The sequence below is a fragment of the Haliotis rufescens genome, unplaced genomic scaffold, assembly GCF_023055435.1.
Source record: "Haliotis rufescens isolate VD_foot unplaced genomic scaffold, xgHalRufe1.0.p SCAF_22, whole genome shotgun sequence".
NCBI classification, from domain to species: Eukaryota; Metazoa; Mollusca; class Gastropoda; order Lepetellida; family Haliotidae; genus Haliotis; species Haliotis rufescens.
This window is the reverse complement of record NW_025963913.1, coordinates 376,823-400,199: the sequence shown is the minus strand read 5'-3', so window position 1 is coordinate 400,199 and position 23,377 is coordinate 376,823. Positions and strand designations below refer to the sequence as shown.

Sequence of the window (23,377 nt, the reverse complement as noted above, 5' to 3'; positions counted from 1 at the left end):
ACATTGCTGGGAACATTTGAATATGTACAGAAAAATTACAAATCTTATTTATGTGTTTGGGATCAGTCTAAAGCCCAAGTAAACACAATAACAAATTAAATCTGAAAAAAACTTGTTTACGACGTGCTTTATATCTTCAGGGTTCGCATTTCGGTAAACCTACAAGAACCCCTGGATCCATTCCCATGGTTCTGTCAATCTCAAACTACCTGCCATTTGATTTCCATTTGCCAATATGATTGGTTACGCTACTAGGTCTTACGGACCAATCAGAATGTGGGTTACAATGTTGGCTTGGCAATATCAACAATATGGTGGCCAGTCCCATTGATTATGATCGAGTTAAGCGATAAAATCAGCACTGAAAAACTGACTGATACGCAAAAGAAATCCCTAAAAAATCCTTTTGACGGAAAGGATGTCTTCATGTTCATTAAAACTGGCGGTGGCTTTGGTTTCTAGGTAATATAAATTACCGCCCTTACAATTACTCTTTTCCTTATATCAACGTTTGATTGGCTGGTAAAATGATGATGAAAATCAAGGACGGGTAATTTGAGATCACAGGAACCACAGGAATGGATCCAGGAGTAAGTGTAGGTTTACCAAAATGCAAACCCTGGAGATATTGAGGATGAGTGTACTGCATCTTCCTGAGTCAAGAGAGTTAACTGACTATAAAAGTCCAGTTTCCACCCTTGCCAAACTAGGCTTGAATTTCTGGGCTCGATCGTAGCGCCACCAGTAGTAATTACGAGTAATGTCCTTTCTATGCCTCTCCTATGGAACAATCAGATTCCACCTATCGTATCACTTGCATTTGTTTCAGACAAATGGCGGCGCCTAGTCAAGACGATCTGATCGGTAATCAAGATCTATATTGTGATAAAACGGGTTTTACATCGCGAAGTGCATCAAATCACGTGAGGACCTGGGGGTCATACTGGTGAGTTACACCATCTCCTGTCTGGGGTCATACTGGTGAGTTACACCATCTCCTGTCTGGGGTCATACTGGTGAGTTACACCATCTCCTGTCTGGGGTCATACTGGTGAGTTACACCATCTCCTGCCTGGGGTCATACTGGTGAGTTACACCATCTCCTGTCTGGGGTCATACTGGTGAGTTACACCATCTCCTGTCTGGGGTCATACTGGTGAGTTACACCATCTCCTGCCTGGGGTCATACTGGTGAGTTACACCATCTCCTCCTGTCTGGGGTCATACTGGTGAGTTCCACCATCTCCTGTCTGGGGTCACACTGGTGAGTTACACCATATCCTGTCTGGGATCATACTGGTGAGTTACACCATCTCCTGTCTGGAGTCATACTGGTGAGTTACACCATATCCTGTCTGGGATCATACTAGTGAGTTACACCATATCCTGTCTGGAGTCATACCAGTGAGTTACACCATCTCCTGTCCGGGGTCATACCAGTGAGTTACACCATATCCTGTCTGGAGTCATACCAGTGAGTTACACCATCTCCTGTCTTGGGTCATACTGGTGAGTTACACCATCTCCTGTCTGGGGTCATACTGGTGAGTTACACCATCTCCTCCTGCCTGGGGTCATACTGGTGAGTTACACCATCTCCTGTCTGGAGTCATACTGGTGAGTTACACCATCTCCTGTCTGGGGTCATACTGGTGAGTTACACCATCTCCTGTCTGGGGTCATACTGGTGAGTTACACCATCTCCTGTCTGGAGTCATACTGGTGAGTTACACCATCTCCTGTCTGGGGTCATACTGGTGAGTTACACCATATCCTGTCTGGAGTCATACTGGTGAGTTACACCATCTCCTGTCTGGAGTCATACTGGTGAGTTACACCATATCCTGTCTGGGATCATACTAGTGAGTTACACCATATCCTGTCTGGAGTCATACCAGTGAGTTACACCATCTCCTGTCCGGGGTCATACCAGTGAGTTACACCATATCCTGTCTGGGGTCATACTGGTGAGTTACACCATCTCCTGTCTGGGGTCATACTAGTGAGGTACACGATCTCCTGTCTGGGGTCATACTAGTGAGGTACACGATCTCCTGTCTTGGGTCATACTGGTGAGTTACACCATCTCCTGCCTGGGGTCATACTAGTGAGTTACACCATCTCCTGTCTTGGGTCATACTGGTGAGTTACATCATCTCCTGCCTGGGGTCATACTGGTGAGTTACACCATCTCCTGTCCGGGGTCATACTGGTGAGTTAGACCATCTCCTGTCTGGTGTCATACTGGTGAGTTACAGCATCTCCTGTCTGGTGTCATACTGGTGAGTTCCACCATCTCCTGTCTGTCATACTGGTGAGTTCCACCATCTCCTGCCTGGGGTCATACTGGTGAGTTACACCATCTCTTGTCTGGGGTCATACTGGTGAGTTCCACACCATCTCATTGCCATGTTGCTTTGCTTATGACTGCTTGATGTGTGTGTTGCAATACTCCCTTGCCTACGCCTTCCTGAAGATGGTCAACTACTCCTTTTCTGGCTGACATACTACCTCGCCAACGCCTACAATTGGAAGGAGACGGTGGCTGACTCCATATCCATCTGGTACGATGTCGGCGGCATCGTAGGTCAGTCTCACCACAAACACTCTCTCCCAGCTCGCACCACTTTCTCTTCAGTTTCACCACCCATTCTTTACAGTCTTATCATACACTCTCTCCAGTCTCACCGCAAACTCTCTCCAGTCTTATCATACACCCTCTCCAGTCTCACCGCACACTCTCTCCAGTCTCACTGCACACTCTCTCCAGTCTCACCGCACACCCTCTCCAGTCTCACCGCACACTCTCTCCAGTCTCACTGCACACTCTCTCCAGTCTCACCGCACACTCTCTCCAGTGTCACCACACTCTCCCTCCAGTCTTACCATACACTCTCTCTTCAGTCTCACCACACTCTCTCTTCAGTCTCACCACACTCTCCCTCCAGTCTTACCATACACTCTCCCTCCAGTCTCACCACACGTCCCCTTCCGGTCTCACCACACTCTCTCTTCAGTCTCACCACACTCTCCCTCCAGTCTCTACACACTCTCTCTCCAGTTTCACCACACTCTCCCTCCAGTCTCACCACACTCTCTCTTCAGTCTCACCACGCTCTCCCTCCAGTCTCACCACACGTCCCCTTCCGGTCTCACCACACTCTCTCTTCAGTCTCACCACACTCTCCCTCCAGTCTCTACACACTCTCTCTCCAGTTTCACCACACTCTCCCTCCAGTCTCACCACGCTCTCGCTTCAGTCTCACCACACTCTCTCTTCAGTCTCACCACACTCTCTCTTCAGTCTCACCACACTCTCCCTCCAGTCTTACCATACATTCTCTCTTCAGTCTCACCACACTCTCTCTTCAGTCTCACCACACTCTCCCTCCAGTCTCTACACACTCTCTCTCCAGTTTCACCAAACTCTCCCTCCAGTCTCACCACGCTCTCGCTTCAGTCTCACCACACTCTCTCTTCAGTCTCACCACACTCTCTCTTCAGTCTCACCACACTCTCCCTCCAGTCTTACCATAAATTCTCTCTTCAGTCTCACCACACTCTCTCTTCAGTCTCACCACACTCTCTCTTCAGTCTCACCACACTCTCCCTCCAGTCTTACCATACATTCTCTCTTCAGTCTCACCACACTCTCTCTTCAGTCTCACCACACTCTCCCTCCAGTCTCACCGTACACTCTCTCCAGTCTCACCACACTCTCTCTCCAGTCTCACCATACACTCTCTCCAGTCTCACCTCACTCACGAAAGGTAAACTTCAAGTTTTTAAAACACTATCATTGTGATGCCTTATCATTGTTGAAAGGACAAACCTTCTGTTTCAGGGGGAACTATAGGAGGTTTTATATCTGTTAGTATGAACATCTAGGTCAGGATATTAATATGTATCAAAATCATTCCTTATTTAAAGGGAATTTTCAAAATAAACTGATTTTCTTGTTTGAATATTGACATAATGGTAATCAAGTTTTTGAGATCATAAGTCAAAACATCATTGACATATTTCATCTTATCTACAAATAGTTCTCAATGGTTGCAGTTCGTTTGTTTCGTTTAGCTCATCATATCTTACATCTATTTGTGTTTACAGGACAGGTTTGAGAGGAGAGCAATAGTTGTCATCCCGATGCTGGGGCTTGCCATTCCATCACTGTTTATATATGGCAGTAAGTACATAGCAGGGACAAGCCCATTTTCTCAAGGCAAGTGAGTTAACTGACTATAAAAGTCCAGTTTCCACCCTTGCCGAAATAGGCTGGTATTATGGAGTTACATTTTGTCTGGACAAAGGAGCCTATGCATAGTCCAATCAAAATCGCGCACTGAAATCGAAATCCGGTTCGTAAAGTGTCATGCAGATTTCGGTCGACTGCAGGATTTGCAAAGCATCTGCACCGCTAACACGTTGTCAACAGATATTTTCTAAATCTTTTCATGCTTTTAATCAAGGTGCTCACGTGATTTGATGCACTTCGCGATGTAAGATTCGCTTTATCACAATATAGATCTTGATTATCAATCAGATCGTCTTGACTGGGCGCCACCATTTTGTTTGAAGCAAATGCAAGTGATACGAGAGGTTGAATCTGATTGGTCAATAGGAGAGGCATAGAAAGGACATAACTCGTAATAGCCACTGGTGGCGCTACGATCGAGCCCAGGAATTCCAGCCTAGTCCGGCGAGGGTGGAAACTGGACTTATAAAGTCAGTTAACTCGCTTGCCTCGGGAAGATGGAACAAGCCAATATCTGTTTGTCTTCACTATCTGTGTGCAGCACAGAACATTTAAGAAACAATTTGAAATAAGTAGCAGTGGCGGATCCAGGGGGTGGCCCCTGTCTTACTAAATCTGATGACATTTTGTATGCGCATTGCCTACCATGATAACATGTTTGTTTGTTTGTTAACGCTGCATTCAGCAATATTCCAGCTATATGACGGAGGTCTGTAAATAATCGTGTCTGGACCAGACAATCCAGTTATTGACATCATGAGCATTGATCCACGCAATTGGGATATGATGACTTGCATCAACCAAGTCAGCGAGCCTGAAGACCAGATCCCGCTAGTCGCCTTTTACGGCAAGCATGGGTTGCTGAAGACCTATTCTACCCCGGATCCTCGCGGGCCGTAAGAGTGAAGTAGGACAGCTGTAACATCGACGGACTTGGATTCATCGTATATCTTGACCTCATCGAATCCGATATGAACAGCATGAACCCTTGCACTCCACGAGTGAGTGAGTGAGTATGGTTTTACGCCGCTTTTAGCAATATTCAAGGATTATCACGGCGGGGGACACCAGAAATGGGATTCACACATTGTACCCATGTCGGGAATCGAACCCGGGTCTTCGGCGGGACGAGCGAACGCTTTAACCACTAGGCTAGGGAAAGCTACCCGACTGCCCCTGCACTCCACGAGGAAGACATAAATGTATGTTCAGAGCACATACACCATTTGCAGTCAACAAATCACCTGTTTCATTTTATTGACTTGCAATTCTATAAAACAAACAAAAATATATATCTCTGCCTGTATGATACACTCATTGTTCAGTCCCGTCAACCCCTTGCCATATGAAATCTCTGGATGCTAATCACGGGAAGCGCGCTTTTGGATCCGTTACCCCCAAAGGCGTGTCGTTTGTTCTTTGGTGTAGAAATAGAAAACCCAAATTTGGCTGTCCGCAAAAAATGGGTTGGTAATCTCGCTTCGCCGAAGAAAGAATTGAAATTATATGTTTGGCGTAGTATAAGTACTGTCCGATCTTAGTCATAGCTAGGTTTCCAAAAATCGTGGGAAAACTCTTTAAAAAGGCTTCATCTACTACAACTACCAGCTCATGGCGTATAACGTTTCAGAATTTGATTTCCTGTACATGTATAATAAAAGTAGACTTCGTTGTGTTGATCACAAAAATTGCCATCGGGGACTGTGGAACGTTGTGTAAAGGTGGAATGTTGAGGACTTGAAACTCCATTTAATGAAAGCACTATTTTGTGTAGATCTCGAGTTACGTTGTGATACGTTTACTTCAGGGATTGAAGTTGGTGATTTTCACGTCCCAATACTCTTCGTGAACGTCATTCGTGACCAACCCGGGTTATTCCGGGACAAGCCGAATAGCGACTCGTGCCCCTCTCATGGTCATTTTAGCGACCGGGTTCCGTCTTAGGGCAAACGGGCATACCTAAAACAATGGTCAACTCGTTGCCTTATGGTTAACATATATCTCCCCACATATTATATATGTTTCAGATGCAATTTAAAGCACATCGGGACACGCGGAATTATACAGTATGATTGAACACATGTATCGGTAACTGTGTCTTGGGTATATTTTTAGATGCAAGAGTGAGTGAGTGAGTGAGTGAGTTGGGTTTAATTTTAGATGCAAGACATATGTAAAAATCAAAAAATATTTCTGAGGGATTCTTTGACGAAGAACTTGAAATCATGCGCGCATTCTGATTGGTTTGTCGTATTTTCGCACATAACATTCATCGATGGAGGACGAGTCTCTTTGCAGGTTACGGAAAGGGGCGAGTGGTAACGAATGCGTGAACGTATTTGTAAATTGTGTGACGAAGTTAAGGATGAAACTCATCTTTGGATTAATTGTTAAATGCTTTACTGTGTATTCCTTTTAGGACTGAGTGAGTTGGGTTTACCGCCGCTTTTACCAGTATTCCAGTTATATCACGGCGTGTCAGCTTAATGTGGGAGGAAAGCCCGAAGTGATGACCAAACATGATGACATTACTGATGTCAGGGTGATATAAATACCTCCACCTAGGCACCAACAGACCAACCTCTTTTCAAAATTAATTTTCCTGGTGGGCGTTGTGTATAGTCATGAACTACCTTTGACAAGAAAGAGTTAATGAAACTAATCAATAAAAGCACCCTGACCTTTTCGGATCTACAAAAGCAATTATTGCTTCCCAGGATCAAGGCAATTACCCCAAACTAAGTAATGTCAAAGTTGACCCTATGCAGTTGTCCATACAGAAGGGTTGATGGTTAAGTGCACTTCGGTGTCCAAGTCAGCAACACTATGATTGTATTACAGCCCATCTACATGTTCAGGCCAGCAGTTGTCAGGGCATGGAGCGGGTGAGTGAGTGGGTGAGTGGGTGGGTGAGTGAGTGGGTTGGGTTTAATGCTGCTTTTAACAATATTCCAGTTATATTGCGGCGTGTCAACTTAATGTGGGAGGAAAGCACGAAGTGATGCAGGTCTCCAACGTTTACCACTTCGGTGAAATCCACGAGCAAGGGTACGGTGCTGACAAACCTAGAAACAGGGCGAACCGGGATAAGAATCCACAATCAAAGGTTTCCCATGCCCAAGGGATGCAATTCTGCACAGCAAATCGCAGCGCCTTATACGACTGGGCCAGCCGTGACCCCTTGGATGGGTGGGAAGATGCTAGCAGGTTGGGTGTAAGCATCTTTGACCAGTATTTCAGTAGTCATATCAGGTGTGTCAGCTTGATGTGGTAGGAAAGCCCAATGTGATGCAGGTCTCAGACGTTTACCGCTTTGGTGAAACCCACAAGCATGGTATGGTGTGGGTAGATTCGAACCCACAATCGTTGGTTTCTGGACGCTAATCTGCACAGCAAAGTCAGGGCATTGAGGGTCAATGGAGTGAGGATCAACTGGGTTCATGTTAAAGTGGATTCCTCCCCTTACTCTCTGTTCCACAAAGCAATCTTAGTGCTGTGAATATCATAACTCCCATACTTAAACCTCGGCTTCAATGGTTGGTTTCATAGCAGTAAGTTCCCTTTGTGGAACGGAACCCTGAATACCAAAGTGCATTAGTCAACCGGACTTTAATCCTAATTCAACAAATCATTCTTGACTTGACCATGACAAAACAAACAAAACACCATAATAGTCAAAAGAAATATTTGTATGTATAAAAATATTTGTACACTATTCACAGAAGACCAGCTTACTACATGTATACCAATTTAACATGAAATAACATTAGATGTTGTATAATTACCATACATGTTTCAAGAAGCTCCATACAAAATATATACACATATACATAACATGCAAAACAAAGAGATCTCATTGACTGCCATACCATTAAGTACCATCCACACAGGCTTTTCTTGGACTATTTCCCTAACTGCTCACATCAGACTTCTATCCAGTAAGCAGGGGCTCCAGCACAATCTAAACATGTAATATCCACCTCGCAGTCTCTTATTGAAACTCAATTCACGTCCCATCATGAAGCCCATAGATTCTCAAATACTCACCTAACCAACTCATCTTCAACTTACACAGCCTTCCCCTGTAACTGAATCCCCACCTTACAACCTCCACACCTCTTCACCTTACACAGCTCTCCCTCTAACTGAATCCCCACCTTACAACCTCCAATCATCTTCAACTTACACAGCCTTCCCCTGTAACTGAATCCCCATCTTACAACCACCACACATCTTCACTTTACACAGCCCTCCCTCTAACTGAATCTCCATCTTACAACCCCCACTCACCTTCACCTTACACAACCCTTCCTGTAACTGAATCTCCATCTTACAACCACCACACATCTTCACCTTACACAGCCCTCCCTCTAACTGAATCCCCACCTTACAACCTCCACTCACCTTCACCTTACACAACCCTCCCTGTAACTGAATCTTCATCTTACAACCTCCACTCATCTTCACCTTACACAACCCTTCCTGTAACTGAATCACCATCTTACAACCTCCACTCACCTTCACCTTACACAGCCTTCCCCTGTAACTGAATCCCCACCTTACAACCTCCACTCACCTTCACCTTACACAAACCTCCCTGTAACTGAATCTCCATCTTACAACCTCCACTCAACTTCACCTTACACAACCCTCCCTGTAACTGAATCTCCATCTTACAACCTCCACTCATTTTCACCTTACACAACCCTTCCTGCAACTGAATCTCCATCTTACAACCTCCACTCACCTTCACCTTACACAACCCTCCCTGTAACTGAATCTCCATCTTACAACCTCTACTCACCTTCACCTTACACAACCCTCCCTGTAACTGAATCTCCATCTTACAACCTCCACTCAACTTCACCTTACGCAACCCTCCCTGTAACTGAATCTCCATCTTACAACCTCCACTCAACTTCACCTTACGCAACCCTCCCTCTAACTGAATCTCCATCTTACAACCTCCACTCAACTTCACCTTACACAGCTTTCCCTCTAACTGAATCCCCATCATATATAACCTCAATTTTTAGCATTTACAAGCAATTAAGTTGTTTTTCCTGTAAGATAAATAAGAAGGAAGGAAGAACTGCTACACCAACTGTATTAAGTGAGTAGTCATTTTCTCAGATAGTATGAAAGGTCAGAGTTAATGACAGAAGCTTTAGCATTTGGAGATAATGTACTTTCCAGTTAGAACATGAACAAGTTCAGTCTTGTCACATCCAGCAACCAAATTTTTTAGCAGCATAAACATTTTCAGTAAACATGAAATGACCAAATGTCGTCCAAACTTTCTACAACATTTATCATCCAAAACTGTCTCCCACAGGAGATATCACTTCGTTGAGATCATGCGACATTGTAGATATCGCTGGAATGAAATTGCATCACAATGCTTTGCAGACCATTGTGACACTGATTATTACTGTCTAAAAAGTGAAAAAGTTGGAAGAATGGTGTTGGATGATAAATAGAATCTCACCCTTGTGTCTTTTAATATCAAATATATCAACACTCGTTGATAAAAGTGGAAAGAATCCTTGGCAAGCTTTGGAGATTTTCCACTTTTATCAACTCGTGTTGATATATTTGATATCAAAAGACACTCTGGTGAGATTCTCTATTTACCGCACATGCCCATGGTCCTGTCAAAACCAACTTCACGTTGAGTCCTTCAAGTGACTTTACAAAAACATTAAGGGTGGTCATCCCCTTTATCACAATGTATTCTTTGTTTGGCAATTTCTTTAAAAAAAATATTTTTTTACCCCCTTTACACCTAGGTTTTTCCTCATTTTAAGAAACATTTTAAAAAACAAAAATGGCTCCCATAAAATCATCTTGCTCCGACTGTAAATAACTAAGTGAGCATGTGCTGAACAATTTTGATTCCTGAATTTTTGTAAATACGATAAATGTTCCTTGGGGACCCTATCCTGCAGTATACCTAGACTTACTAATCATTGCTGTAGAAAAAAAATATATGTGTGTCACTATATGTGTTTTAATACAAATAGCACTAAGGTTCATCCTGATTGCAATGATGTTGCTGGCCCTGGCCATAAACACTGTAACACATGTCTGTAACATGTCTGTAACATACCTGTAACACTTCTGTCTGTAACATGTCTGTAACACTTCTGTCTGTAACATGTCTCCACACATCTGTCTAACATGTCTCCACACATCTGTCTGTAACATGTCTGTAACACTTCTGTCTGTAACATGTCTCCACACATCTGTCTGTAACATGTCTCCACACATCTGTCTAACATGTCTCCACACATCTGTCTGTAACATGTCTCCACACTTCTGTCTGTAACGTATCTCCACACATCTGTCTGTAACATGTCTCCACACATCTGTCTGTAACATGTCTCCACACATCTGTCTGTAACATGTCTCCACACTTCTGTCTGTAACGTATCTCCACACATCTGTCTGTAATGTGTCTCCACACATCTGTCTAACATGTCTCCACACATCTGTCTGTAACATGTCTCCACACATCTGTCTGTAACATGTCTCCACACATCTGTCTGTAACATGTCTCCACACATCTGTCTGTAACATGTCTCCACACATCTGTCTAACATGTCTCCACACATCTGTCTGTAATGTGTCTCCACACATCTGTCTAACATGTCTCCACACATCTGTCTGTAACATGTCTCCACACATCTGTCTGTAACATGTCTCCACACATCTGTCTGTAACGTGTCTCCACACATCTGTCTGTAACATGTCTCCACACATCTGTCTAACATGTCTCCACACATCTGTCTGTAACATGTCTCCACACATCTGTCTGTAACATGTCTCCACACATCTGTCTAACATGTCTCCACACATCTGTCTGTAATGTGTCTCCACACATCTGTCTAACATGTCTCCACACATCTGTCTGTAACATGTCTCCACACATCTGTCTGTAACATGTCTCCACACATCTGTCTGTAACGTGTCTCCACACATCTGTCTGTAACATGTCTCCACACATCTGTCTAACGTGTCTCCACACATCTGTCTGTAACATGTCTCCACACTTCTGTCTGTAACATGTCTCCACACATCTGTCTGTAACATGTCTCCACACATCTGTCTGTAACATGTCTCCACACATCTGTCTGTAACATGTCTCCACACATCTGTCTAACATGTCTCCACACATCTGTCTTTAAAACATAATAGGCAAGTCTTCCTCATCACTATTTTCTTCATCACTATTTTCTTCATCACTTTCTTCCCCATTTTGGTCATAGAGAATTCTGGGAAGTACAATGACGTTGACAGCGTGAGGTATCGCTGCTGCTTTAGGCTTGTGGCTTGGGTCTCCAAGCAGCTCAGCAAACCTGTGGATGTTTTCACTGAGGATCTGCGGCCCATACACGCCCCCTTTGCGGTGGTCTCCTTCGCCCTGAATAACAAACAAATAAAGTCGGAGCTTAGAGAGTTTACTGGATTGTTCCTAATGGAATGAAAAGAATCAATCACCGAGCTACATTCTCTAAAAGCAGTAGAACCTATTGGCATCTAGCAACAATTTTTCCTCTATCAAGTCAGTGATGGTGGTACATTTATCTCTGAATGGTGCTTTAATGAGATGGCTTTTGTTTGTCTTACCTGGCTTGTTTGTGTGCTATTTCATGCGATATGGAACCACTGATCTCAGATTGTAGGATGAACATGTGAAATGTACCAAATGTTTAAGAAAAAAATTCTAAATTCATAATGATGACAGCCCATTTCTGGTGTGTCCTGCCATGATATTGCTGGAATATTGCTAAAAGCAGTGTTAAATTAAACTCACTCACTCATCATGATAACAGTAAAGATGTCTTGGTTGTCCTACGATAGACATGGTAGACAGATGCTTTGTCTTAAAATGAACACCATTCCACAAGATTAAAACAGTTTGGGAGGCACAAATAGCACTAATCCGCAAGATTAGAACAGGTTGGGATATATAATGAGCTCTAACCCCAAAAAGATAGTACATTGTGGAAGGTATAAGGGGCACTAATCCGCAAGAATAGTTCATTGTAGGAGGTATAAGGACTAATCCACAAGATTAGTACACTGTGGGACGTATAAGGTGCGCTAATCCACAAGAATAGTACAGTGTGTATGGTTTATGGAGCACTTATCCACAAGATTAGAACAGTGCCTGTAGTATAAGGAGCTCTAATCCACAAGATTAGTAGTGTGTGTGGTAATAGGAGCACTAATCGACAAGATTAGTACAGTGTGTGTGGTATTAGGATCACTAATCCACAAGACTAATTCATTGTGGAAAGCATAAGGAGCACTAATCCACAAGACTAATCCATTGTGTAAGGCATAAGGAGCACTAATCCACAAGACTAATTCATTGTGGAAGGAATAAGGAGCACTAATCCACAAGGGGAACAAGAAGCGACAACAGTGTCAGTGGGAGGAGTGTCAACCTACCACAGTGATGTCTTGCCGTCGGAGTGTCAGTGCCTGTGGTTTGAACTCTGCATCAGTCTCACGACACTTGAAGGGGATGCCCAGCTTCTGTAGGTGATCACTGCACACTGGGTACTCAAACTTCTCCTGTAATGTCGATATAAGCGTAACATTAGGTCAAAACAGATATCCTAATGTATCATTTTCAACCTCAATCGTGTGATAATCCTGCAATGTTCAACAAAAGTTTTATTTTGTTTGTCTGTTGTCTAACACCGCACTCAGCAATATTCCAGCTATATGACGGCGGTGTGTAAATAATCGAGTCAGGACCAGACCATCCAGTGATTGACATTATGAGCATCGATCCACTCAATTGGGATCGATGACATGCATCAACCAAGTCAGCGAGCCTGACAACCCGATCCCGTTAGTTGCCTCTTACGACAAGCATAGTGGCCTTTTACGGCAAACATGGGTTGCTGAAGACCTATTCTACCACGGATCTTCACGGGTAAAAAAAAAGTATTATTAAAACATCAACATAGGTGAAAGTCAATCAATATTTGTTCATATACCAGACTGGTCATGTGATACTTGGCTTCATATTGATTGATCTGGCAGATTATTATTTTCCATTAGGAACTCATAAATAATTAATAATCCACAGACATTGGTCAAAATCCATTGAAATCTCTCAAAGTTCTCTTCCAGAAACCAAAACATGAGATGAGGATGGCAGACATTCCAAAGAATGAGTTCTATGACCAGCTGGGTTAAGGAAAACAGACAATATAATTACATGTGTTATTTTGGTTTAGACCAATTCCGTCTTGAAACAGATGGCTCAAATCAAGTCAGACATTCTCACTCATCCATTGAGAAACAAGAGTCATCAGAAAATGTCAAATCCCACCAGCCCCCACAATAGAAAAAGGCACTTCAGCTCCTAGTTAATACATGTACCAAAGTTTGGATAATAAAATTTCATGATTTTCAAGTTATGCTCCAGAAACGAAATATGAACGGACGGACAGACAGACTAGATGATGAAAATATCCCTCCACATTATATGCCGGGATAGACACTAAAAAACATCAAATGTAACCCAAACTATATCAAACTCAGACACAGTGAAAAACATTTGCTATCAATTCAAGTACTGTAAATCTTGAAATTAATACGAGTGTCAATTAAATGCCAAAAATGTGAATAGTCTTGTTTGCATTAATGAAACTTTGCATTTATGTCTCCGAAATGACTATCAACAATAAGACGGCCTCACTGCACACTTTGGATAACGGAAATACCAACTTGAATATAAACACAAACACTGTTTATTGAACAGGAGTTGTAACAAGTATATACTGTAAACAGCTTTATTTCTGCGCCGTTAAAATATTGCGAATACCACACCAAAGACAATACTGCGACGAGATATTTTTGCGAGTTGCCGTGTTGAGATGACACCTCGATTACCAAACAATAGACAGCTTCTCTCCAAGGCTAGTTAATCTGAGTTGATGTATTTGTCATTTGTGATGTATTGTGTGACTATTCTGCATTCATTTGTGTCTTTAACTTATAGAGTAACTTGTGGTTCTGGTTGATGATTTCAACATTTGATGACGTGTTGCAATGAATAAAGTATGTATGTATTATTTGTACTTATTTTTGCTTTTTTAATTTTTGCGATTGAGTCTCGTTCGCAAAACTCGCAATAATAAAACGGTCGCAAAAAATTCCCTGTTTACAGTATAACAATGTCATTCAAAGAATAGGAATTACACAATGGGCATCCGGTGAGTTATTACAGCTGGGGTCAAGAGTTCTACCCACGCCTGTCAAACTAGGCATCATTGACCACGACAGCAGTCCAGACAGACGCCACCATAACAACTCTTGATAGGCAATGCACCCAGATAGGCTTCATCACACTTCCCAGCCTTTGTGTTGTCATCCACCTCAAGTTTGTTGACACCTTCTCCACATACCAACAAGTGAACTTATTTTATTGCCTTTGTACTTCCTTAATACCAATCAACAGAATAAACATATAAACTGTGTGTAGTTTTTAGGAAAACACTAACTATTTATTTTTACGGAAGTGCTCTACTCAGCGCTAATAAGCGGTCCTATATGCTGTTTGAGTGGATTTAGGTAAGGATATGTATGCACTGGGGATGGGGTGGGGGAAGTCGCATTGATATTGAGTCGCATTATTGGCTAGGGGTCAGCAGTCGTATTAATTTGGAGACTCATTAATTTCAAGATTTACAGTACTTATCTCCAAGTACTCATACCTTGTGTTTTATTTTTGCATATATAAAGTTTAGGTCATAGATCACTGATCACATCATTAATGGTGGTGTGCCATAGGCTGCCTAATTGCATGCAAACTGTTAAGTGTGTCCTATACATTCTTCGTAGTTAATCTCAGAACTATTCACCCACCCTCACATCTATACACACATATATACACCATAGTGCATAACATCCCCAATCTCCAGTAGTATGGTGATGCTAACCACCAATCACTAACCACTAACATGCAGCACCAACATGTGTTCACCATGTGTAAAACATTTTGTAGTAAGGAATTAAAAGCTGCAGCAAAAGCCTTGAAAAAATAAAAGAATTAGTTCTCAGGAAATGACTTTTGAAAATATAGTGCGGGCGGTGATTTTTTTTTTTTTTTGGCTTGCTCAAACTAGTATGTAACCAAATAAACAGTTGTGTACCATCAACCTGGGAAAGGGTCTCCCTACATAAACAAGCATACAAACTCCTATTGCCGCCATGACCCGAACACGAGATGCGCAGTAATGCAGTGCGCATGTAAAAGGAAGTAACTGGGTGCTGTATTGGGGCTCTTTGTTTTTAAGTACATGTATTAGGATTTTTTTAAATTGTTTTTGAAAATGAAAATAAATACAAAACGTGCAGCAGACTTTATGATGATGCTGGCGGTGCCTGAGAACAATTACTATTATTTTTTAGTCTAATATGATATAGTAACCATTGATGAACAATTGTAAGAATTAGGTTTCCAAAAGAGTGAGTGAGTATGGTTTTACACCGCTTGTAGCAATATTCCAGCAGTACCACAGCGGTGGACACAAGAAATGGGGGTCACACATTGTACCCCTGTGGAGCATCAAACCTGGGTCCTCGGTTGACGAGCGATGTTCACAAAGAATAAGAATTGAGTTCAATGTGTGGGGGGATATATCTCTGTAGTTCGCAAACACTTCAGCTCTTGGCTGCGATCATAGGGAAAGTTAGGGAACAAATGAAATAACTAAGGTTGATACCCATGGCGGGTTCTGTGTAAAATGATTGCATTAATGAAGGCATATGCAATATGTTGTTTCAATATACAAAATAATCACAGTGTTTTTATTACCTAAAGGGTAGGGCTACACACACTAATTTCACGGTGCATTTTAGGCCTAGGGGGAGCATTTGTATGAATTTGATGACATAAATTTCATGATTTACAGTGTATGAACATGATTAAGTTGTCCACAGTTCAAGACATTCCGATGCCAACATTACATCACAGTGGCAAAAAGGACCACAAAGTTACATCAGATTTAGAGGTACATCAAAACAAGAAGATATCACTGAACATACGAGTAACTAGGATGAAATAAAGACAAAACTCAGTGTCTCTACTTTAATCAGCACTGTGAGAGAGATCAGGCTCCCGTTACACAAAGCGATCTTAGCGCCACGACTATCGTAAGCCTAAGTATGGAAGTTACGATCACCTTAGCGCTAAGATTGCTTTGAGGAACGGGGCCAAGGGCATCTTGTACCAATGCTGTACCGATGCTGTACCCATGCTGTACCCTCGCTGTACCCACGATGTACCCAGGGCCTGTAGCATCAGAAGCAGCAGTTTGTAATCTTACCCCATTGTTCTGGAGGACTTTCACCAGCATAGGGGACATCAAGAGGGCATTCTTGGCACGGGTGACAGCCACATAAAGTAGATTGGCCTCATCAGCTGGTATTGGTGCTATGTTCACTGTTAAACAGATAAAGTGGAGGGATGTGAGGTGAAATGGGGTTTAATGTCAAGTCCAAGATTATTGCACTTATATAGCGATGTGTATGTATGCATGTGTGGCTACGACTGCCTGTACTTTTTCGGACTAATGACGATTTTATAGTGCAAGCACACTGAGATACCATGCCACAGTTTAACATGAATACCCCACTCAGACACAGTATACTGACTCCGAGCCGACCAGTCCTTGTTTAAGCCCCCCAGGCAGGGTAACAACAAGTACCATATTTTAATGTCTTCTGGTATGACGCGGCTGGGCATCGAACCCCGGGGCTTCCGCTCTCCAGGCTGACACTCAACCACTAGACCACAGAGGTGGTTCAGATAAAAAAGTGTGAGCTACATCTCATGTTATCTGGGTAATAATGACAGCTGGTCATGTGACAATAGGAACCTAGTGTTGTTTACTTACTTGGCTTAACTTGTCATAAGAAGCGTCTGCAAATTATATTTGGCCCAAGTGCACTCTTTTTTCAAGCAAAATCAGTTACTTAGTTAATTTGTAGTTCAACACAAAATGTACTAATTTTTATAAACAGAATTATTTATCATGCATCAATATTTAGATGGAGGTCCATGGGTCTCTGTTTGAGCTAAGATAAAGGAACTCGGTGAGACTTCAGAGATCCATGGGTCTCTGTTTGAGCTAAGATAAAGGAACTCACTGAGACTTCGGAGATCCATGGGTCTCTGTTTGAGCTAAGACAAAGGAACTCACTGAGACTTCAGAGATCCATGGGTCTCTGTTTGGGGTTAGACAAAGGAACTTACTGAGACTTCAGCGATCCATTGGTCACTGTTTGAGCTAAGATAAAGGAACTCACTGAGGCTTCGGAGGTCCATGCTAGCACCTTGAGTTGAGTTATTGATGAAGTCATCGGTCACCTGGACTGTGGAGAACTCCAGCCCTTTTGCCTTGTGTGCAGTACTGAAGATGATATCTGAAACACGCCAGGGTGGACCATGGAGAGAGTCTATTTCTTTGTCACATGTTAACTGTGTAGATGTATCAACATACTCTTTGAAAGATAACCAGATCCTGTAACTGAGGATCCCCTTCATCATGTTCAAGGGATGATTAACACCAATATCCCCTTCATCACATTCATAGAATAATACCTTGTGAATATCCATGTAAAAGGTGAAGGATCCTCACAATGACTTTTAATTCTGACAAGAGTAATAATTGTGCTAACAATTCATCAAACGCTACCTTAGCTGGAAAGCAAATATGAATAACACTAAGTCTCTCACCAAATGTAAGTAACTATATATTGACTATCATATTAATCTTACACAAAAGCTTCAACTGATCATGCTGATTACACACTTAATTTATCTAAAGGCTGTCATGGCAGCCATTTTGAACTTTTCGAATTAACAGAACAGATCTTATATACAATCTCTCAGTATAAACTGTTGTGTGGTTTCCAAGAATTATTGAAATTTAGGCTGTATTATTGAATAGACTTCCTACAGAAGTAAATATTTTATGTAGCAAGAGCACAAAAAACGCAAGTCTCATGTGTATATACAACTTTGCTGGATAGATCGTACGTAACATCGTTAATACAAAAATATCATTTTCAAAAACATCAAAAGCAGCACATGAATAAGGCTTGTTTGCACATTATTCCTTTCTATCAATTATATATGGTCACTGGAGATGTGGAGGAGATGTCTTCCAAAACTACACGATTGATCACACAACGAGCCTGGCCCTCCGCTCGCACTCAAGCAAGCAAGTCTCCGTTCACGGTGAAAGTCAGCTGCACACATCCACGGCAAATCAAACCTATTCTTCACCCTTTTCACCCCTTAGACATTTACCTCTCCACAATTTAACAACCATCATTTGTACACTGTACTTTCCTTCATAAGAGCAGTATTAACACATTAAAATATACTCCTCTTTCTTTCAACAAAGGAAATGTGACAAAAGCCAGTTATATCAGATGTTGAGTTCACTATTCAGTGGTGAAACAATGTGCAAAACTTGTTATTTCTTCAACAGCGGGTATTGTTTGCCTTTTGGTACTTTCATTTATTCTGTTGTGAGACTTTTCTATGTTTAAAATATACGCTGATCTGTGTGAAGTATCGATCGTCCTTTTTGCTGTATAATGCCATAGATGTTGATAAGAATGCAGAAGAAGCTCTCACAAAATATATGTATTCTCTAGTACTCAATACAGGTGCCCACTCAGTGGTGATAAGAAAGAAGGTGAGGTGAGGTGAAATGGGGTTTAACGTCTCGTCCAAGATTATTGCACTTACATAGCAATGTGCATGTACGTGTGTGTGTTTGTGTGGCTGCTTGTACTAGTCCGGACTGATGCCGATAAATAGTGCTAGCTCACTGAGATACCATGCCGCAGGTTAACATGAATACCCCACTCAGACACAGTGTACTGACTCTGAGCCAACCAGTCCTTGTTTTAGCCCCTTAATGCCGAGCGCCAGACAGTGTAACAACAAGCACCATCTTTTAACGTCTTTTGGTATGGCGCGGTCGGGGATCGAACCCCGGACCTTCTGCTCTTCGGGCGGACGCTCTACCACAGGACCACGGAGGCAGTGATAAGGAAGAAGAAGGATGTTGCAGGGTAGTCAGGTGATCAGTCGTGTGGGACACAGGATTACAGAGCATGCACCCATTGGTTTGGACGGTGACTATAGTTATCCTGGGATGTGTTCGGGCGAAAAGTTTTTCGAAGCTGGAAACTTTGTTTTAGCACATTTCCACAAAAAGAAGAAGAAAGAAATGCATTGTGTGAGATTGTAATACGATTAAAAATATATACTTTTAATTAATCACAACAGCGCTAAGTTAACATTTTCACAGTGTGTTTCTCAGCATCACATCACACTTGCTACATAACATAATATGAGAAAAATGACACTTGCAGGTTAAAATGATGTTGATATTGTCAGCCAAGTTAATACAACTCTCTTTGCTGCAATTAATAATGTCCAGACAGCAGTATCACTTGTCACTACTAAACTCCTTGTACCTGCTTGTCTGATGTCACGGACACACTTGGCTGAAATCTTCGTCAGACACATAGGGATGGCGTGGTGAAACGTCTTCACGATGCGGATCTTCCCCATCAGCTCCACATCTGACACTTTGGTTGCATACTTCTCCAAGTCTGCTATACCAGAAAACTTGCTAATAAATAGGTTGTTTATTTTCCGGTTCTCTGAAAACAAAAATATAGGATCTTTCAACTGGAATGTAACTTTGTCAGAAACTAAGACTGTCTTTGTTGAAGGTTGATTAGTTGGTTGGTTTGTTGTTTAACGACGCACTCAGCAATATTCCAGCTATACGGACACGGTCTGTAAATAATCGAGTCTGGACCAGACAATCCTGTGATTAATATCATGAGCATCGATCCATGCACTTGGGATCGATGACATGCATCAACCAAGTCAGCGAGTCTGGCCACCCGATCCCGTTAGTGGTATTTTATGACAAGCATAGTCGCCTTTATCGGCAAGCATGGGTTGCTGAAGACCTATTCTACCCCGGATCTTCACGGGTCTTGTTGAGGGAAAATTACCCATGAAACAACAGTGAAACTTTACGAATCCAGATGGTACAATCCCAGTGCAATTGCTTGAATTAAACATTGCCTGACTACCAAATCATGGTGTCGAGCAAGGTTTCCTTGTCTACTCCAAGTTCCAAGCAGTAGGGACCAACTTATTAATAATATTTCATAATAATGATAAGTAAATTTATAATGTGTCACATTCCATTCACCATAACATGCCCATGGCACAATTTGGTTGCTGATTTTGCTTACTTGAATGATAACCAATTTCAAAAGCAATAAAATACAGTCCCTCCTTGTTATAATGATACCGTGGTTATAATGCCCCTGGTTATAATGCCCCTGGTTATAATGCCCCCCTGGTTATAATGCCCCCCTGGTTATAATGCTACACTGTTTATAATGCCCCTGGTAATAAAGTCAACCTGGTTATAATGCCCCCCCTTGTTATAATGTCCCTGGTTATAATGCCACCCTGGTTATAATGCCACCCTGGTTATAATGCTACCCTGGTTATAATGCCACCCTGGTTATAATGCCACCCTGGTTATAATGCCCCCTTGTTATAATGCCCCCTGGTTATAATGCCACCCTGGTTATAATGCCACCCTGGTTATGCCACCCTGGTTAAAATGCTACCCTGGTTATAATGCCACCCTGGTTATAATGCCCCTGGTTATAATGCCCCTGGTTATGCCACCCTGGTTATAATGCCCCTGGTTATAATGACACCCTGGTTATAATGCCCCTGGTTATAATGCCCCTGGTTATAATGCCACCCTGGTTATAATGCCCCTGGTTATAATGCCACCCTGGTCATAATGCCCCTGGTCATAATGCTACTCGGTTATAATGCCCCTGGTTATAATGCCACCCTGGTTATAATGCCACCCTGGTTATAATGCCCCTGGTTAAAATGCAACCCTGGTCATAATGCCCCTGGTTATAATGCCACCCTGGTTATAATGCCCCTGGTTATAATGCCACCCTGGTTATAATGCCCCTGGTTATAATGCCACCCTGGTTATAATGCCCCTGGTTATATAGTCAACCTGGTTATAATGTCACCCTGGTTATAATGCCCCTGGTTATAATGCCACCCTGGTTATAATGCCCCTGGTTATAATGCCACCCTGGTTATAACGCCCCTGGTTATAATGCCCCTAGTTATAATGCCACCCTGGTTATAATGCTACCCTGGTTATAATGCCCCTGGATATAATGCCACCCTGGTCATAATGCCCCTGGTTATAATGCCCCTGGTTATAATGCCCCTGGTTATAATGCCACCCTTGTTATAATGACACCCTGGTTATAATGACACCCTGGTTATAATGCCCCTGGTTATAATGCCCCTGGTTATAATGGCACCCTGGTTATAATGCCCCTTGTTATATAGTCAACCTGGTTATAATGTCACCCTGGTTATAATGCCCCTGGTTATAATGCCACCCTGGTTATAATGCCCCTGGTTATAATGCCCCTAGTTATAATGCCACCCTGGTTATAATGCCCATGGTTGTAATGACACCCTGGTTATTATGCCATCCTGGTTATAATGCCACCCTGGTAATAAAGCTTTCCTGGTTATAATGACACCCTGGTTATAATGCCCCTGGTTATAAGGTGGGGTGAAATTGGGTTTAACGTCGCGTCCAAGATTATTGCACTTATATAGCGACTTGCATGCACGTGTGTGTGTGTGTGGCTGCTTGTACTAGTCCGGACTGATGCCGATTTATAGTGCTAGCTCACTGAGATACCATGCCGCAGTTTAACAGGAATACCCCACTCAGACACAGTATACTGACTCAGTCCTTGTTTTAGCCCCTTAATGTCGAGCGCCAGACAGGGTAACAACAAGTACCATCTTTTAACGTCTTTTGGTATGACGCGGCCGGGGATCGAACCCCGGACCTTCCGCTCTCCGGGCGGACGCTCTACCACAAGACCACGGAGGCGGCCCCCTGGTTATAATGCCACCCTGGTTATTAAGCTACCCTGGTTATAAAGCTACCCTGGTTATAATGCCACCCTGGTTATAATGCCACCTTGGTTATAATGCCCCTGGTTATAATGCCACCCTGGTTATAATGCCTGAGAGTGTTAGTGACTACCTTTCTTCCTGTCTTCTGGAGTCATCATCAGGATGTAGATATCCATGATCATGGGAAACCCGAAGTTGTCTGTGCCCTGGAGAACATAGCACTGACATTATTGCAGCCAAAGACAAAACAATTACCATTCAATGAACATGATGAGATGTGTTTATTGGCCAATTGTGGCAAGTGGGGCCTAAATGCAATATTGGCAATTATAAACATGAATAAATAGTAGTCCGCAATCCGATCCAGGCCATAGGTATGAGTAGTCAGTGATAACAGCCATATCATGCTTGTTGGAAGTCAGTGATAACCACTCAGGGATTTATCAGGAATGCCCAGAGGTCGATATGGCTTAAAAATCTAAAAGACTTGGGTCTCAGGCAATGGCTTTTGAAAATATAGTGTGGGCAGTGTTTTTTGTTGTTTTGTTTGTTTGTTGTTGTTTTTTTTTTTGGTTTTTTGTTTTGTTTTTTGGGTGTGTGTGTTCAAGCTAGTATGTAACCAAATTTTGTAATTGTAACAATTTCAGACAAATTATGTAGTTCTTAAGTTTTATAGCATTTCGATGCCTTGAGACACGGAATATTTAAAGATTTTTTTATTTCTTTTTAAATGGAAATAAAAGCAAAATGTGAGGTGGACTTCATAATGATGTGGGCAGCGCCTGGGTACCAAGACTATTATCTTTATAGCCTATTCAACCCCGATTCTGCAGCAAATGTCAGAAAACATAGATCTAGCTAATGAATTGGCCTTGAAGAGTCTTGCACTTCCCTGAGATCGTGGCCAACAAAGATAATGAAGAGGAAGAGGAAGTTGAGGTATCCCCTAAGGCGACATTGTTTTATGTGTTGGTTTATGGATTTCAAACTCATTTCAAAAGTGAGGCAGGCAAATTGAACAAAAACATAAAACCTCTCGGATTTATTTACTTAACTTTTGTCCT

General features: G+C 42.4%; 2 protein-coding genes and 1 long non-coding RNA gene across 3 annotated transcripts in view; 1 reads left to right on the top strand and 2 right to left on the bottom strand.

Annotated features, from left to right (window-relative positions):
• The first annotated feature begins 2,530 nt into the window (after nucleotides 1–2,530).
• Nucleotides 2,531–4,202, top strand: LOC125383196. The gene is made up of 3 exons (XR_007222685.1): nucleotides 2,531–2,587; nucleotides 3,845–3,870; nucleotides 4,111–4,202. It is a non-coding gene; the product is annotated as an uncharacterized LOC125383196 (long non-coding RNA).
• A 3,724-nt stretch (nucleotides 4,203–7,926) lies between these two features.
• On the bottom strand, nucleotides 7,927–9,272 carry LOC125383200. The gene is made up of 2 exons (XM_048401387.1): nucleotides 8,814–9,272; nucleotides 7,927–8,584 (listed from the first exon to the last, which is right to left on the bottom strand). Exons 1-2 carry the CDS (start codon nucleotides 9,270–9,272, stop codon nucleotides 8,438–8,440), a joined length of 606 nt encoding a protein of 201 aa, XP_048257344.1. The 3' UTR covers nucleotides 7,927–8,437.
• LOC124117377 (F-box DNA helicase 1-like) overlaps nucleotides 7,927–23,377 on the bottom strand; it is a 40,603-nt gene continuing 25,152 nt past the window's right edge. Inside the window, exons 15-20 of the mRNA XM_048401548.1 lie at nucleotides 22,444–22,519; nucleotides 19,781–19,969; nucleotides 17,591–17,707; nucleotides 16,609–16,724; nucleotides 12,713–12,838; nucleotides 7,927–11,678 (exon numbers count right to left, since the gene is read on the bottom strand). Of these exons, the coding sequence (XP_048257505.1) occupies nucleotides 11,439–11,678; nucleotides 12,713–12,838; nucleotides 16,609–16,724; nucleotides 17,591–17,707; nucleotides 19,781–19,969; nucleotides 22,444–22,519 (864 nt within the window). The 3' untranslated portion in view covers nucleotides 7,927–11,438. The remainder of the gene's footprint in view (nucleotides 11,679–12,712; nucleotides 12,839–16,608; nucleotides 16,725–17,590; nucleotides 17,708–19,780; nucleotides 19,970–22,443; nucleotides 22,520–23,377) is intronic.